This window comes from Colletotrichum orchidophilum (genome assembly GCF_001831195.1).
Source record: "Colletotrichum orchidophilum strain IMI 309357 chromosome Unknown Scaffold_72.1, whole genome shotgun sequence".
Classification (NCBI taxonomy): Eukaryota; Fungi; Ascomycota; class Sordariomycetes; order Glomerellales; family Glomerellaceae; genus Colletotrichum; species Colletotrichum orchidophilum.
This window is the reverse complement of record NW_019173028.1, coordinates 161,273-180,505: the sequence shown is the minus strand read 5'-3', so window position 1 is coordinate 180,505 and position 19,233 is coordinate 161,273. Positions and strand designations below refer to the sequence as shown.

At 17.3% G+C, this 19,233-nt stretch overlaps 2 protein-coding genes across 2 annotated transcripts; both read right to left on the bottom strand.

Moving 5' to 3' along the window:
• Nucleotides 1-15,834: 15,834 nt before the first annotated feature.
• Nucleotides 15,835-15,984, bottom strand: CORC01_08472 (uncharacterized protein; the record flags this gene model as incomplete). Its single annotated transcript, XM_022620102.1, has 1 exon — nt 15,835-15,984. A coding segment is annotated over one exon (150 nt), but the record flags the coding sequence as incomplete, so codon positions are not given.
• A 1,447-nt stretch (nt 15,985-17,431) lies between these two features.
• Nucleotides 17,432-17,551, bottom strand: CORC01_08471 (uncharacterized protein; the record flags this gene model as incomplete). Its single annotated transcript, XM_022620101.1, has 1 exon — nt 17,432-17,551. A coding segment is annotated over one exon (120 nt), but the record flags the coding sequence as incomplete, so codon positions are not given.
• Between the last annotated feature and the right edge of the window lie 1,682 nt (nt 17,552-19,233).

The following is a 19,233-nucleotide window of genomic DNA, read 5'->3' as shown; positions in this document are numbered from 1 at the left end:
ATTTTAAATAAACGGATATAATATAAATATTATTATTAATAATAGCGTTTAAAGAATCTTTATTTTATTAAAAACGATAAATAAATATAAACTATTATAAATACGGAAAACGAACTTATATACTTTACGAACGGTAAAAAAAAAAAAAATTAATTATAATAACGGATATATTAACTAAGAGACTATATACCTTACGATATATATTAATAATTAATTAAAATAACTAAAATACGATATTATAAAAATTAAAGATACTGACGTTATTTTAAAAATCTCGTAATTATAAAAATATAATCTATAAATAGATTAAAAAACCGGTTAACTTTATTAAATAGATTTAATTACTAAACGACTTAAAGAAAAGAGTTTAAATAAGTCTTATGTAATACTTAACGAATAAAAATAAACTAAATATATCGCTTTTATTAAAACGATAAAACCTATTAAGATATTCGCACTTAATACGGACGATCGAAGATCGGACCTACTCTAAACTATACTTAAAGAATACCGGATTTATATAAAACTATTCGTTTTAAAAAAAAAAATAAGATTACTAAAATATAGTAACTAAAATATAAAAATCGAATTAAAAAAAAAAACATAACTTAAATTCTATTTATTATACCTTATAAATTAATTTAAACGTAACGAACTTAATAAATATATCGATAATAAACTTAAAAAAGGTTATATTAAACTATTATTTTTTTTAATAAGAATATTAATCTTTTTCGTATTTAAAAAAAGTAAAAAAAAGTTTAGATTTATAATCGATTATAAAAAATTTAACGAAATTATTAAAAAAAATTACTATTTATTACCCCTTATTATAAAACTTAAAAAAATATTATATAAAGTTTAATAGTTTACCGTAATAAACTTTAAAAGAGTATTTAATTAAATTAAAATTAAAAAAATAAATAAATAAAAGATAATATTCTAAACCCGTAAAGGACTTTATAAGTATTTAGTTATACTTTTTAAATTTATTAATATACTTATTATATTTTAAATAATAATTAATTACGTACTTAGGGAATACGTTAATATTTTCGTAATCGTTTATTTTAATAATATCCTTATCTTCTCTTTTAACTTTAAGATATATAAAAAACACGTTTATATAATATTTTAAAAACTCTAAAACGTAAAGCTCTTCGCTAAGTTTAATAAATACGAATTTTATATATAAAAAATAAATTTCCTTAACTATATAATTATATTAAAATAAATTTATATATAAATATTTAAAATAATAGTAGTTAAAGACTAGCCTATATTTATTAATATTAAAAACATATAATTATTTTTAAAATTTATTAACTTTTACCGGCAATTCTTTAAAAACTATATTAATATTATTAAACTTTTTAATAACTTAATAAAAAAAAATATAACCTTTATCTAAAATAAAAAATATAAAAAAGCCTTTAATAAAGTTAAAAACTTAGTTATTTTAAAATTAATAATTATAATTCCGGATTTAAAAAAACCGTTCGAAGTCGAGATTAACGCCTCGGACTTTATTATAAAAACTATTTTAAAATAATAAGATTAATAAAAAGTATTTTATTTTTATATATTCTACTCTAAAACGTTTTATAAAACAGAACTAAATTAATAAATTTATAATAAAGAATTAATAACTATAATCGAAACCTTTAAAAAATAAAAACTATAGCTTTTAAAAACTAAATATAAAGTTATTATCTATATAAACTATAAAAACTTTATAAATTTTACAATAAATAAAAATCTAAATAAATAATAAATTAAATAAAACGAATTCTTATTAAAATTTAATTTCCGAATTATCTACTAAAAAGGTTTAAAAAACGATAAAGTAAACGTTTTTAATAAACGACCTAATTACGAAATTACGGTCCCTAAGGAAATATAAGTAATTTTTAAATACGATAATAACGGTAATTTTATACTTATTATAAAACTCCTTATAATAACTAAAAAAGTTAATACTAGCCTATTTAGAAAAATAACTTTTAAACTTATTATAAAAGTTTATAATATTTAAACACATAGTTATTAAAATATTATAAAAATATAAAAACGGATTCGTTAATATTATAATAAAACCGCTATAAGAATAGAAGTTATTAAAGTTATTAAAAATTATAATATTTATAAAAAAAATAAAAATAGCCTTTATAAGCTTTATAAAGAGTTATAACTATTATTAATACCTTTAGAAATATAATACTTAATCTTTTAAGACTTTATTATTAAACTATTAAAGTCTAAGGAACTATTAATAAATATATAATATAATAGTATTTTAATTATCGTCGACCGACTTACTAAATTTACCTATTTTATATTATATAAAAAAGTAAATAATATTAAGGAATTAATATATACCTTCCTTAAAATAATCATTATTAACTATAATTTACCTAAAGAAATAGTTTTTAATAAAAATAAGTTATTTATCGCTAAGTTTTAAAAATCTTTAATCTCGTAGCTCGGTATAAATTATAAACTATTAACCTTTTTCTACTCGTAAACTAATAAATAAATAAAAAAAATTAATTAAATTTTTAAAATATACCTCCGCTATTATATAAATTACGATTAAAATAATTAAGTAATATTACTATTAATAGCTTAGTTTATATATAATAGCGTAGTTAATAAAAATATAAAAGAATCCCCTTTTTACCTTAACTACGGATTTTAATTAACTATATATAAAAAAGCACGCAAAGGACTATAAGTTATAAAAGCCGTAATAAACGTAAATAAATTTAAAAAAATTTAAAAAGAAGCCTTTTTAAACTTTAAGTTTATATAATAGCGTATAAAAAAATACGCCGATAAATTAAAAATTAATAAACTAACTTTAAAAAAAAGAAATAGTATATATCTCCTTCGCCGTAATATTAAAATAAAACGATTAAATAATAAATTAAATTATAAAAAATTTAAACCTTTTGAAATTATTAAAAAAAATTTATTAATTAATTTTAAATTAAAACTCTTAAATACGATACGATACTACCCGGTTTTTTATATTTTATTTTTAAAGCCGGTATTTAAAAGCTTATATACTAAAGATCGCATTATCGTTAAACTTAATAAATTAAAATATAAAATCAAATAAATTATCGATTACCGAACTAAAAAAAAATATAAAAAATACTTTATTAAATAAAAAAATTATAGATATAAAGATAATATATAAAAACCTATTACAAACTTTTAAAACTCTTAATAGCTTTTTAAAAAATACTAAAATTAAATTTAAATTTAGAACTCTTAGTTATTACGGCATCCTAATCGATAACGTTAAAAATACTATTAACTTATACCTCCTAGGCTATTAAAAAAATACTCTCGGTATCCTTAAGAAATTCCTTTAATATAATACGACTCTTTTTAAATATTATTTATTTTTAAAAATAAAAGCGTTTTAACTTAAATAACGACTTATTTAATTTAATTTAAGCTTTTTAATAAGCCTTAGCCCTTTTCTATAGCTTTATAACTCTCTTTTAAAACCGCGACTCTTTTATTTATTCTTTATAATTAAAACAATTAGACTCTATTATTAAACGATTTACTATACCTATTAATTAAAACTTATAAAACATAATCCTTAAAAAACTTATAAATATAAATAATATTAATAAAAATATTATATAAAATACCTAAACGATAATATATTTTATAAATATCGGAATTAAAAAGAACTAAGTAATGAATACCTTAAGAACGATAATTTAAACACGATATTATTTCTATACTTTTATTAAAAAAACGAATAATATATAATAAACAACGATAAAACGTAGCTATTTATAATTTCGATTTTTTAATTCGATTTAATATAATATTAATATATTTTAATAAAAATACTTAACGATTCCTTAATTTAAAAATAAATAATTTATTTATAAGCCTAAGGACTAGACTTTTAAAAAAAAAAGCTAATATTACGACTTAATACGTATTACTAAACTAAGGCCCTGCTTTATAAGACTTACGACGGCTACTACACTATATATATAATAATAAAAACTTAAATAGCCTCTTTTAAAATAAAAAAACTATAAATAAGTTATATAACTACGATCGTATAATAAAATAAAAAACGAACGCTTATAAATAAATAAAATAGGCGATTATAAAAATATAAAACGCACGACCGCTCGATAAACGATCGAATAATAATAAATAAAATATTATAAAAAATATATTTATAATTAAGATTTATATATAAGATAGCCTAAGCTAGGTTTAAAAATAGACTTTTATAGCTTTTTTAGTAATTAATTTTTATATTAAATTTAACGATCGCTTTTAGCTATCCTTATTAAAAACTTATTTAATAAAACTATAATTAATTATTAAAACCTTACCTATCTTACGACTTATAAATAATAGTTTTATTAAAACTATTTTTATAATGACTATTATTTATAAGTATCGTAGCCCTGACTTCTATTAACACGAACCTTATTACGACTAGCTGGCCGTAATAACGAAGCGCTTTACGTTTAATTTAAAACCGGGTTTAATATCGAAATTAAAATACCTAAATAGTAATAGTTTTTAATTAACGAAAAACCGTACTAATAGTATTAAGTTAATTGTATTTATAATAGTAAAGGAAAAGAAGTTAAATACGGCGCCCGATCGTAGGGCTAGAATAGAAAAATAGCTCCGGACGGCCTTTAGAAGCCTCCTATAGCAGGGTTCCGCGGATTTTAAAAGTGTTACGTATATTAAAAAAAGGGCTATTAATTTAATAGCTATTTAAAAAAGGAAAGAACCGAAATATATAAATAATATAAGAGGGTAAAAAGAACCGTTAGTAAAATTAATTTAGCTAAGTATAATTAGTTTTTTATTGATTACGAAGGTAAATCGCCTGAGATTATAGACTTTATTATAAAGTTTAAAAGTATAAAAGATCTAACCGTTTATTTAATTAATAACGATAAAGATCTAAACGTTCTAAATAAGACCTAATAGTTCTATTTTACTTTATTAATAATTAATTATTTAATGTTTAACAAGAAATAAGCTGTGGAAGTTTTAAACGAGTAAGCTTTTTTCTATAGCTAATTACGATCTATTAATAAAGAGATTACCTAACCTCGAGACTCTTTAGTCTAATCTAGGGTAGAAACCTTTTACTTTTAACTTTGAATAAATAAAAAAGGAGGTGATCTTAAAGAAAAGATAAGCTTAATAACAGCGCTAAAACCTTTTTTATACGATTTAATTAAATAAATAAAAAAGATCGTATAAACTTATTTTATTAATAATCGATACGGATTAAAAACCTTTTAAAAGATTATTTTAAATATAGGAATTTTAAAATAGTTAATAGGGGGAAAAAGGTAATTTTAAGTTTTAAAAAAGATCTATTTAACCGAACTTAATACTATTAAGGCCGGTATCGCTAAGATTACGTTTAAACTAAATAAATAGCTTATTGGGATCAGAATAGTTAATATTTAGACCTAATTCGGTATTATAACTTTTTATATATTGCTTATTAATATACTCTTTTTTTTATATTTAATAGATATAAATCGCCTCGGTATTATATTTAAAAACTTTATAAATAAGATTATTAACGATAAAATATTTAAAACCGTTAAATAATAATAAAGTTACGCTTTTATAAAGCTTAAAACCGGTATTTTATTAATTTATTATTTTATAAAAACCGAATTACGGCGCTTTTATTAAAGGTTTAGTTACTTATCGGTTTAAAAACTTTATATTTTACTTAAGTAGTTAAGTAACGACGTTAAGATCGCAGTAATAAAACATTTAACTAAGTTCTATTATTAATATTAAATAAACGTATAAAACCTATAGCGATTTAAATTTAAAATTTACAACGAGCTTAATTTTAATTAAGAAATAATAATAAACGTTTTTTATTTAAATAGCCGGCTAGTTTTTTATATAATCGATTTAGCTACTTTTTTTTAAATAGGGTAATTCTTTACTAATTTTTAAGTAAAAACGGTTTAGGTAGCGTTAAAAACGTAATAAATTAATATATATTAAGGCCTATTTAACGGTATATAAATTAATACCGGAACTAGTTTTAAATCTATTAAATTTAAAAAGAACGCTAGATTATATAAAATCGAATTAAAAATAATACTAATTAAGGCCTATTATAATATTAATAAAATCGAACGAGCTTATTAATAGTTAAAAAGAGCGTTTAAAATTATTAAAAAATAAAAGCCCGGATTTTATAAACGACGACTATTTATAAATAATATTAAAATGCTATAACGATATTATTAAACCGTAAGGTTTAATTTTAATGCTTTTAATATTCGGATCGTATTTTAAAACTATTATTTTATTATTACTATTATTTAATATTATTTAAAAAATATAAGCGATCGAGAAGGTAATATAAATTTTATAAAATCTAAAAATAAAAAAGTAAGTTAGCGAAGCCTTAGCGGTATGTAATGGGCTTAATATATTGTAGAATTTTAATATCCTATTAAATTTAAATATACGAGTTTAAAAAGATACCGTAAATAAATAAACCGGACTATATAAATTAATCTTTATCGACGAGCGTTTTTATATAATTATAAAAAATTAAGATTAATTATTTAAAGCTATAATAACGGCGATCCGACCGTATAATTAAAAAGATAAAGAGATAATTTATAAAGAAAAAAGAGAAGAGTTAGGGAAAGTCGAATAGTTACTTCTTATTTAAAAGGGCGAAGATTAAATCGATTAATTAAAAATCGTTCTTAACGAGATCGTCGTAATTAATAAATTAAATAATTAATTATTAGATCCGTCGCGATAACGGCGAGGTCGGCTTTAAAAAAATATAATTCTATAGCTTTTTAATTATAATAGATTAATCGATAATTATATTAATATTTTTTATTTAGTTAAAAAAAAATAGACTTCAAATTAGTTTTTAAATTATAAAAAAAAGGGATTATTACTATAAAAAATAAGCTTTACGAGGCTTTAAATATTATTAAAATAGAAACCTTATGAGATTAAAGCATATATCGCTTCGTTTTATATAATTTAAATAAGTACGCTAATTTACGGATTTTTAAATTATATATAGTTTAAGAGATTAAAAATAAAAGAATTAACGCGCTATATAAGAAATCTTATTATATAATTTAGGGATATAGCGACGTTAAGAAAATAGAATTATTTACGTAATCGCCGACGGTTTAAAAGAGTAGTTAATAGTTAATACTAGCTTTAATCTTTTCTTTTATTAAAGACGGATATTATATATAGAGTAGGGATATTACGTAAGTATAAACGTAATTTATTATTAGTTTAATATAGAAGATCTTTGTTTATTTTTTAAAAAAGATGATTAGTAAGTATTTAAAAGGTACGATTATTAAAGTGTTTAAACTATTATATAGGCTAATAGAATCGAGAACTTATTAATAAACGACTTATTACGATTTCTATATTAAATAGTTAAATATAATTACGTTAATTTACGATTTATGCTTATTAATTTTTAATTATTTAGAAGGACCTTGTGGGATCGTTAATATATAAACCGACGATACGCTAAGCGTATTTAATATCGAATTTATATAAAAAAAAGATAAAAAATTTAAAAAGGCCGGATTTACTATTAAATATTACGGCCAGCTAGTCGTAATAAGGTTTATATTAATAGAAATCGGGGCTACGATACTTATAAACAATAATCGTCGTTAAAATAACTTTAAAAAAGCTATTATTTATAAATCATTAAATAAAAAAGCTTCGATAATTAATCGTAATTTTATTAATAAAGTTTTTAATAAAAATAATTAAAAGCGATTATTAGATCTAATATAAGAATTAATTATTAAAAAAGCTATAAAAATCTATCCTCGAGCTTAGCTTAGGCTATCCTATATATAAATCTTAATTATAAATATATCCTTTATAATATCTTATTTACTTATTATCTAACGGTTTATTAAACGGTCGTCCGTCTTATATTTTTATAATTACTTATTTTATTTATTTATAAGCGTCCGTTCCTTATTTTATTATATAATTATAATTATATAACTTATTTATAATTCTTTTATCTTAAAAAAAGCTATTACTATTATATATATAATATAATAACCGCTATAGGTTTTATAGGGCAGGGCTTTAGTTTAATAATATATATTAAATCGTAATATTAGCTCCTCCTTTCGAAAGTCTAATCCTTAGGTTTATAAATAAATTATTCGTTTTTAAGTTAAAAAATCGTTAAATATTTTTGTTAAAATACGCTAACGTTATATTAAACTAAATTAAAAAATCAAAATTATAAATAACTACGTCTCGTTACCGTTTATTACGTATTATTCGCTTTTTTAATAAAAATATAAAAATAATACCGTGCTCGAATTATTATTCTTAAAGCGTTCGTTATTTAGTTTTTTTTAATTTTAATATTTATAGGATATACTATCGCTTAGGTATTTCGTACGATACTTTTATTAATATTATTTATATTTATAAGTTCTATAGATAATTTCCTATAAGTCTTAATTAATAAATATAATAAATCGTTTAATAATAAAATTTAATCGTATTAATTATAAAAAATAAGCGGAGGAGTCGCAGTTTTAAAAAAAAGTTATAAAACTATAAAAGAAAGCTAAGGCCTATTAAAAAGCTTAAGTTAAATTAAATAAATCGTTATTTAAATTAAAACGCTTTTATTTTTAAAAGTAAATAATATTTAAAAAAAGTCGTATTATATTAAAAGAATTTTTTAAAAATACCGAGAGTATTTTTTTAATAACTTAGGAGGCGTAAGTTAATAATATTTTTAATATTATTAATTAAGACGCCGTAATAATTAAAAGTTCTAAGTTTAAGTTTAATTTTAGTATTCCTTAAAAAACTATTAAAAGTTCTAAAAGTTCGTAATAAGTTCTTATATATTATCCTTATATCCATAATCTTTTTATTTAATAAAATATTTTTTTTATCCTTTTTTAATTTAGTAATTAATAATTCGCTTAATTTCATATTTTAATTTATTAAATTCGACGATAATACGATTTTTAATATATAAGTTTTTAAATATTAGTTTTAAAAATAAAATATAAAAAACTAAATAGTATCGTATTATATTTAAGAGTTTTAATTTAAAATTAATTAGTAAAACTTTTTTAATAATTTTAAAAGGTCTAAGTTTTTTATAATTTAATTTATTATTTAGTCGTTTTATTTTAATATTATGGCGAAGGAGATATATATTATCTCTTTTTTTTAAAATTAATTTACTAATTTTTAATTTATTGGCGTATTTTTTTATACGCTACTATATAAATTTAAAGTTTAGAAAGGCTTTTTTTAAATTTTTTTAAATTTATTTATATTTATTACGGCTTTTATAATTTATAATCCTTTACGTACTTTTTTATATATAATTAATTAAAATTCGTAATTAAAATAAAAGGGGGATTTTTTTATATTTTCGTTAACTACGTTATTATATATAAACTAAGCTATTAATAATAATATTACCTAATTATCTTAATCGTAATTTATATAGTAATAGAGGTATATTTTAAGAATTTAATTAATCCTTTTTATTTATCTATCGGTTTATAAATAAAAAAAGGTCAATAATTTATAATTTATACCGAGTTATAAAATTAAAAATTTTTAAAACTTAACGGTAAATAATTTATTTCTATCGAATATTATTTCTTTAAGTAAACCGTAGTTAATAATAATTATTTTAAAAAAAGTATATATTAATTCCTTAATATTATTTATTTTTTTATATAATATAAAATGGGTAAATTTAGTAAGTCGGTCGATAATAATTAAAATATTATCGTATTATATATTTATTAATAGCTTTTTAAACTTTAATAATTTAATGATAAAGTCCTAAGAGATTAAATACTATACCTCTAAAAGCATTAGTAATAGTTATAGTTTTTTATAAAGCTTATAAAAGCTATTTTTACTTTTTTTATAAATATTATAGTTTTTAATAACTTTAGCGACTTTTATTTTTATAACGGTTTTATTATAATATTAATAAATTCGTTTTTATATTTTTATAATACTTTAATAATTATATACTTAAGTATTATAAACTTTTATAATAAGTTTAAAAGTTATTTTTTTAAATAAGCTAATATTAACTTTTTTAATTATTATAAAGAGTTTTATAATAAATATAAAATTATTATTATTATTATATTTAAGGATTACTTATATTTTTTTAAAAACCGTAACTTTATAATTAGGTTGTTTATTAAGAGCGTTTATTTTATTATTTTCTAAACTTTTTTAATAAATAATTCAGAAATTAAACTCAAATAAGAATTTATTCTATTTAATTTATTATTTATTTAGATTTTTATTTATTATAAAATTTATAAGGTTTTTATAATTTATATAAATAATAATTTCGTATTTAATATTTAAAAGCTATAATTTTTATTTTTTAAAAACTTTGATTATAACTATTAATTTTTTATTATAAATTTATTAATTTAGTTTTATTTTATAAAATATTTTAAAATAAAATATATAAAAATAGAATACTTTTTATTAATTTTATTATTTTAAAATAATTTTTATAACGAAATTTAAAATATCGGTCTCGACTTTGAATAGTTTCTTTAAGTCTAGGATTATAATTATTAGTTCCGAAATAATTAAGTCTTTAACTTTATTAAAAGCTTTTTTAAATTTTTATTTTAAATAAAAGTTATATTTTTCTTTATTAAGTTATTAAGAAGTTTAATAATATTAGCGTAGTCCTTAAGGAATCGTTAATAAAAATTAATAAATCTTAAAAATAATTATACGTTTTTAACGTTAATAAATATAAACTAATTTTTAATTATTTTTATTTTAAATACTTATATATAGATTTATTTTAATATAATTATATAGCTAAAAAAATCTATTTTTTATATATAAAATTCGTATTTATTAAGCTTAATAAAAAGCTTTATGTTTTAAAATTTTTAAAATATTATATAAACGTGTTTTTTATAAATCTTAAAATTAAAAAAAAAGATACGGATATCGTCGAGATAAACGATTATAAAAATATTAATATACTTTTTAAATATATAATTAACTATTATTTAAAATATAATAAGTATATTAATAAGTCCGAAAGGTATAACTAAATATTTATAAAATCCTCTATAAGTTCAGAATATTATTTTTTATTTATCTTTTTTTTTAATTTTAATTTAATTAAATACTCTTTTAAAGTCTATTATAATAAACTATTAAGCTCTATATAATATTTCCTTAAGTTTTACAATAAGAGGTAATAAATAATAATTCTTTTTAATAATTTTATTAAATTTTTTATAATCGATTATAAATCTAAGCTTTTTTTTATTTTTCTTAAATATAAAAAAAATTAATACTTTTATTAAAAAAATAATAATCTAATATAACCTTTTTTAAGTTTATTATCGATATACTTATTAAATTTATCGCATTTAAATTAATTTATAAAATATAATAAATAAAACTTAAATTATATTCCTTTTTTTAATTCGATTTCTATATCTTAGTTATTATATTTTAATAGTCCTATTTCTTTTTTTAAAACGAATAGTTTTATATAAATCCGGTACTTTTTAAATATAATTTAAAATAGGTCCGATTTTTAATTGTCTATACCGAGTATAAATATTTTAATAAGTTCTATTATTTTAATAAAGGCGATATATTTAGTTTATTTTCGTTCGTTAGGTATTACGTAAAACTTATTTAAACCCTTTTCCTTAAGTTATTTAATAATTAAGTCTATTTAATAAAATTAGCCGGTTTTTTAATTTATTTATAAATTATACTTTTATAATTATAAGATTTTTAAGATAACGTCGGTATTTCCGATCTTTATAATATCGTACTTTAATTATTTTAGTTAATTATTAATATATATCGTAAGGTATATAGTCTCTTAATTAATATATTTATTATTATAATTAACTTATTCTTTTTTAACCGTTCGTAAAGTATATAAATTCGTTTTTTATATTTATAATAATTTATATTTATTTACTATTTTTAATAAAATAAAAATTTTTTAAACGCTATTATCGATAATAACGTTTATATTATGTCCGTTTATTTAAAATTTAAACTATAAATATTCTTTATTAAGGAATATTATAAAATATAAAAACTTATTTATTTTAGCCGCTTTTTATTATTTTTTTATAATTAGTATATTTAATTTTTTAATATTTTGAAAATTAATACCCGTTTTCTTTTTATAAGCCGTTCGTAATTAACTATTAAATTAGGACGCCTTTATTTTTTAATAAATAAATATAATACGTTAATAATATTATAAATATTATTTATTTTTTTATTAATAGGTTCTTTCCTTTTAAGAAATAATTTATAATTTTTAAATATTTTAATATTAAATTATATATTTAAAATATATTAGTTATATAGGTAATGTTTTAAATTTTTAATAAGCTAATCTAATTCTTTTTAGAAGTTTATAAATTTTTATTATTTTAATTACTTATTTAAATCGGCTTCCTTTTTAATAGTAAAATCGTTAATATTGGGTAATATTTTATAATTAATTTTTAATTAAATACGTTATTAAGTAACGTCGCGACGTTTATCCGAGTTATAAAGCGATTATTAACTTATTAACTATTTATAATTTAATATATTAATATTATTTAAGAGGGGGTCATAGTCTAGTCCCTCGGTATTAAATTTTATAAATATATTATTAATAATTTCTTCGCTTAAATTATTTAGCTTAATATTCTTTTTAAATATAAAAAAATTTTATTTTAAATAAAGTATATCGTTTTTTGTTATTATTTTAAATTATTTATATAACCGTTATAATAAAATAATAAAGACTATTTTTATAATTAAATATTAAGGAATATAAACGTTTACCGTATAATAAGCCTCGTTTAGTTCTTTAATACGTTAATAATAACGTTTTTTTAATATTTAAAGTTTATATATTAAATATATAATATTTATTTTTTTATCGATTTCGTATTTTAATTAAAAAAGGTTTTTTTTTATTTTAACTTTTAATCGTTTTTAAAATCGTTATTAAAATAAAGCGAGTATTGCTTTTACGTTTAGTCGTTTTTTTCTTAATAATCGGCTAACTTTATAATAATTAACTAAAATACGGATATAATTTTCGTTATAATCTTTTATTATTAAAAAATAATATTCGTAATATTAAATTATTTTATTAAATATTCGTTGTATTATATAAATAAATTTATTTAAAATCCGTATTTTACGGGCTAAGATCTCGTCTTTTAACTAAAATAAGTCGTTTTTATTTTTAATTATTATCCTTTTTTTTAATTTATTTTTTATTATCGTAAGGGTTTACGTTTAGTTAAGAAAGTTAATAAATTATATTTTAACTACTTTATATATTATTAATAGTATTTAAATATACTTTTTATTATAATTTTTAATAGTTTTAAAGCGTTAAATTATTTTTTGTTTATTTATTATAATAAAAGTCTTATTAAAAGGTTTTTTAAAATACTATTTTAATTATTTTTTATTATTTTAATAAGTAAAGTAGTTATCGTCGTAATATATAGTTTAAAAAAGTAATTTATAAAATACTTTTTTAAAAGTAATATTAATTTGCTTTTTAGGAATAAGTTATTATTAAATTCGTTTAGGTTATTTATAATCCTTAACTATATATCTTAGTTTATTATAATTATAATATTTAAATTTTTTTTTATAAGATTAGTCTTGATTTATTATATTAAGATTTATAAATCCGTTATATTATTTATAAATAATAGTTTATTAAGGATTATTATTTTTATTATAGCGGTTTCTTTAGTTAAAATTACGTTAAAGTTATTATTAATATTTACGTTTTAAATTAGTTTTTTATTATCGTTTTTTCTTTTTTTTTTTTTTTTTTTTTTTTTTTTTATTTTTTTTTTAATTTTATTTTTTTTTTTTTTTTTTTTAATTTTTTTTTTTATTTTTTTTTTTTTTTTTTTTTTTTTTTTATAAAAATTATTATTAATTTTAATTATAAATTTAATATATTAAAGAAAATCTTTTAGCCTATTGAGTTTAATAATTTCGTTTTTAATTTTATTTTTTAATTTTTAATAAAATATAAAAACCTTAGTGTCGTTAATAAGATTAAATTAAACGTTAAATTATTTAAATTTAATTAAATAGTCCTTTATTAATTTAATTTATTAGAGTTATAATATATCGCGCTCGGTTTATTATTTTTTATTTAAATTTTAAAAAAGCGATTTAAAAGCTTTTTTAAATTTATCGAAATTATAATAAATATTTTATATTTCGATAAAGTATTTATTAAAAATCTCTTTTTTAAAATACTTTTTTTAAAAAAATTTAAATTATTTAAAAGCTCGTTTTTTAAAAAAGCTAACGGCGTATACGACTTTTTTAATTTCGTTATTAAAATCTTTTTAATAAAAGTTTTAAAAGTTCTTAATTTAAATTAAGAATTTTTTTAAAGTTCTAAAGGTCTTATTAAAAATAATAAATATATTAAATTTAAATTTTTATTATCTTTTATTAAAAAGAGTAATAACGATATTAATAATATTTTAAAACGTATTTATTTAATTAGTAAAATTTAAAACTTTTTAATATTTATTTTTAAATTTTTTAAATATAACGTTAAATATTTTTTATATTTTAATAATATTACGGTCGTTTTTAACTTAAGCTTTTATTAATTAAATAATAATAATATTAAAAAGGTCCGTTAATTTTTTATTATATTAAATATTTTAATTAACAACGCGGCGTATTTTAATATATATTATTTTATTAAAAACTATATTTTTATTAAAATTATATTTAACATCGGGTATTTTTATATCTTTTTTAACTTAAGCTAGCTCAATATTTAAAATTTAAAGTTTTTTATTTTTATTAAAAAAAGATTCGATAAATATCGTTCGTATTATTTAATAAGTTTTTATAAAATCGATTTATTAAATAGGAGTAATTAAAATAATACGGCTAACTAATTATAATAAAATTTATATTAATAAAAGTTAGGGCTATGATATTTATAAATAATAATCGTTATAAAAATAGTTTTAATAAAGCTATTATTTATAAATCGTAAAATAGGTAAAGCTTTAATAATTAATTATAATTTTATTAAATAAATTCTTAATAAAAATAACTAAAAATAATCGTTAAATCTAATATAAAAATTAATTATTAAAAAAGTTATAAAAGTTTATTTTTAAACCTAGCTCGGGCTATCCTATATATAAATCTTAATTATAAATATATTTTTTATAATATTTTATTTATTTATTATTTAACGGTTTATTAAATAGTCGTCCGTTTTATATTTTTATAATCGCTCGTCTTATTTATTTATAAACGTCCTTTTTTTATTTTATTATATAATTATAATTATATAATTTATTTATAGTTTTTTTGTCCCGAAAGGAGCTGTTATTATTATATATATAATGTAATAGCCGCTGTAGGTCCTGTAGGGTAGGGCCTTGGTTTAGTAATACGTATTAAATCGTAATATAGTCCTTTATATACTTCTCTATATATAGTTAATTAAAATCCGTAATTAAAATAAAAAAGGGATTCTTTTATATTTTCGTTAACTACGCTATTATATATAAACTAAGCTATTAATAATAATACTATTTAATTATCTTAATTATAATTTATATAATAACGGAAATATATTTTAAAAATCTAATTAATTTTTTCCGTTTATCTATCGGTTTATAAATAAAAAAAGGTTAATAATTTATAATTTATACTAAACTACGAAATTAAAAATCTTTAAAACTTAACGGTAAATAACTTATTTTTATTAAAAACTATTTCCTTAAATAAACTATAATTAATAATAATTATCTTAAGAAAAGTATATATTAGTTCCTTAATATTATTTACTTCTTTATATAGTATAAAATAAGTAAATTTAATAAGTCGGTTGACGATAACTAAAATACTATCGTACTATATATTCGTTAATAGTTTTTTAGACTTTAATAATTTAATAATAAAATCCTAAGAGATTAAATACTATACTTTTAAAAGCATTAATAATAATTATAATTCTCTATAAAGCTTATAAAAGCTATTTTTATTTTTTTTATAAATATCGTAATCTTTAATAGCCTTAACGATTTTTATTTTTATAGCGGTTTTATTATAATATTAATAAATCCGTTTCTATATTTTTATAATATTTTAATAACTGTATACTCGAGTATTATAAACTTTTATAATAAGTTTAGGAGTTATTTTTTTAAATAGGCTAATATTAACTTTTTTAGCTATTATAAAGAGTTTTATAATAAATATAAAATTACTATTATCGTCGTATTTAAAAATTACTTATATTTCTTTAAAGACCGTAACTTTATAATTAAATCGTTTATTAAAAGCGTTTATTTTATTATTTTTTAAACCTTTTTAATAAATAATTTAAAAATTAAATTTAAATAAGAATTTACTTTATTTAATTTATCGTTTATTTAGATTTTTATTTATTATAAAATTCGTAAAGTTCTTATAATTTATATAAATAATAACTTCGTATTTAATACTTAAGAACTATAGTTTTTATTTTTTAAAAACTTCGATTATAATTATTAATTTTTTATCATAAATTTACTAATTTAATTTTATTTTATAAAATATTTTAAAATAAAATACGTAAAAATAGAATATTTTTTATTAATTTTATTATTTTAAAATAGCTTTTATAACGAAATTTAAAACGTCGGTCTCGATTTTAAATAGTTTTTTTAAGTCCGGGATTATAATTATTAATTTTAAAATAACTAAATCCTTAACTTTATTAAAAGCTTTTTTATATTTTTTATTTTAAATAAAAATTATATCTTTTTTTATTAAGTTATTAAAAAGTCTAATAATATTAACGTAATTTTTAAAAAATCGTTAATAAAAGTTAATAAATCTTAAAAATAATTATACGTTTTTAATATTAATAAATATAAACTAATCCTTAATTACTTTTATTTTAAATACCTATATATAAATTTATTTTAATATAATCGTATAATTAAAAAAATCTATTTTTTATATATAAAATTCGTATTTATTAAGCTTAATAAAGAGTTTTATATTTTAAAGTTTTTAAAATATTATATAGACGTATTTTTTATAAGTCTCGAAATTAAAAAAAAAATAAGGATATTATTAAAATAAACGATTATAAAAATATCGATATACTTTTTAAATACGTAATTAATTATTATTTAAAATATAATAAGTATGTTAATAAGTTTAAAAAGTATAACTAAGTATTTATAAAGTCCTTTATAAGTTTAGAATACCGTTTTCTATTCGTTTTTTTTTTAATTTTAATTTAATTAAATACTTTTTTAAAATTTATTATAATAAATTATTAAACTTCGTATAATATTTCCCTAAATTTTATAATAAAAGGTAATAAATAATAATTTTTCTTAATAATTTCGTTAAATCTTTTATAATTAATTATAAGTCTAAGCTTTTTTTTACTTTTTTAAATATAAAAAAGATTAGTATTTTTATTAAAAAAATAATAGTTTAATATAACCTTTTTTAAGTCTATCGTCGATATATTTATTAAGTTTATTATATTTAAATTAATTTATAAAGTATAATAAATAAAACTTAAATTATATTCTTTTTTTTAATTTGATTTTTATATTTTAACTATTATATTTTAATAATCTTATTTCTTTTTTTAAAATAAATAATTTTATATAAATCCGGTATTCCTTAAGTATAATTTAAAATAAGTCCGATCTTTAATCGTCCGTATTAAATATAAATATCTTAATAAGTTTTATTATTTTAATAAAAGCGATATATTTAATTTATTTTTATTTATTAAGTATTACGTAAGACTTATTTAAACTTTTTTTTTTTAAATCGTTTAATAATTAAATTTATTTAATAAAGTTAGTCGGTTTTTTAATTTATTTATAGATTATACTTTTATAATTATAAAATTCTTAAAATAACATCGATATCTCTAATCTTTATAATATCGTATTTTAATTATTTTAATTAATTATTAATATATATTATAAAGTATATAATCTCTTAATTAATATATTTATTATTACAATTAATTTATTTTCTTTCTATCGTTTATAAAGTATATAAGTTCGTTTTCTATACCTATAATAGTTTATATTTATTTACCGTTTTTAATAAAATAAAAATTCTTTAAGCGCCGTTATCGATAATAATGTTTATATTATATCCGTTTATTTAAAATTTAAATCGTAAATATTTTTTATTAAGGAGTATTATTGTCGGATTGGAAGCCCAATTCGACCTCGAGTCAGCGCCAGCGCAGGGGCCATCTGAGGGTCTCTATATCAGCGTTTAACCGGCGATCTAACTAACGGTTAAAACCTCTTTTTTCCACTTCACGCAGAGATCAATACAAAAGTAATTAACTTTTCGTCACCACGGTTCGATTAAACAAATCACCCTATGATTACGTAAACTAATACTAATTAATAATTTAACTACTATTATAGATTAATAAGGCTATTATAAAATAGAAAAGGCGACCCTTTAATACCGCATAGGATAAAAGAATCGTATTATCTTAACTTTTTATAAAAACTAAAAGAAACGACTTTTTAACGCCGTACGGAATAAAAGATTTCTAATTTTCTAGACTTTTATTAAAAAGGAGGCGTTTATTACGTTAATAACGCTTTTAAACGGTCTATCGACAGAACCGCTTAAGTTAACCGCCGACCGTTAAAAAAATCTTTTTTTTTTATACTTTTTTTAATTTTAAAAAACCCTTTTTTTTACCCTTTTTTTTTATTTATTTTTCGTAATAAATACGCGAATTTATTTATTTTATATTTATATTAACCGCGATCGGATTATATAATATTTATATTTATTTTACAACTTACGAAGTACGAACGCGAAATAAAAACGTAAATAATAAACTATATAATTTATTTAATTTCGTAAGAGCGAAAAACGAGCCTTTATTAAACGATAATTCGATTAAAAAAGAAATTAAAGATATAAAATAAACCTCATAAGATTTTATTTAATTTAACCTTTTTTTAGCTTTTTTATTACCTTTTTAAATAAACGAATAGAATATTATTTTAATAACGATTTATAAGTAAAAACGAGGCTATTACGAGATTTCTAAACTTAACCGGCCTATTACGAGCACTT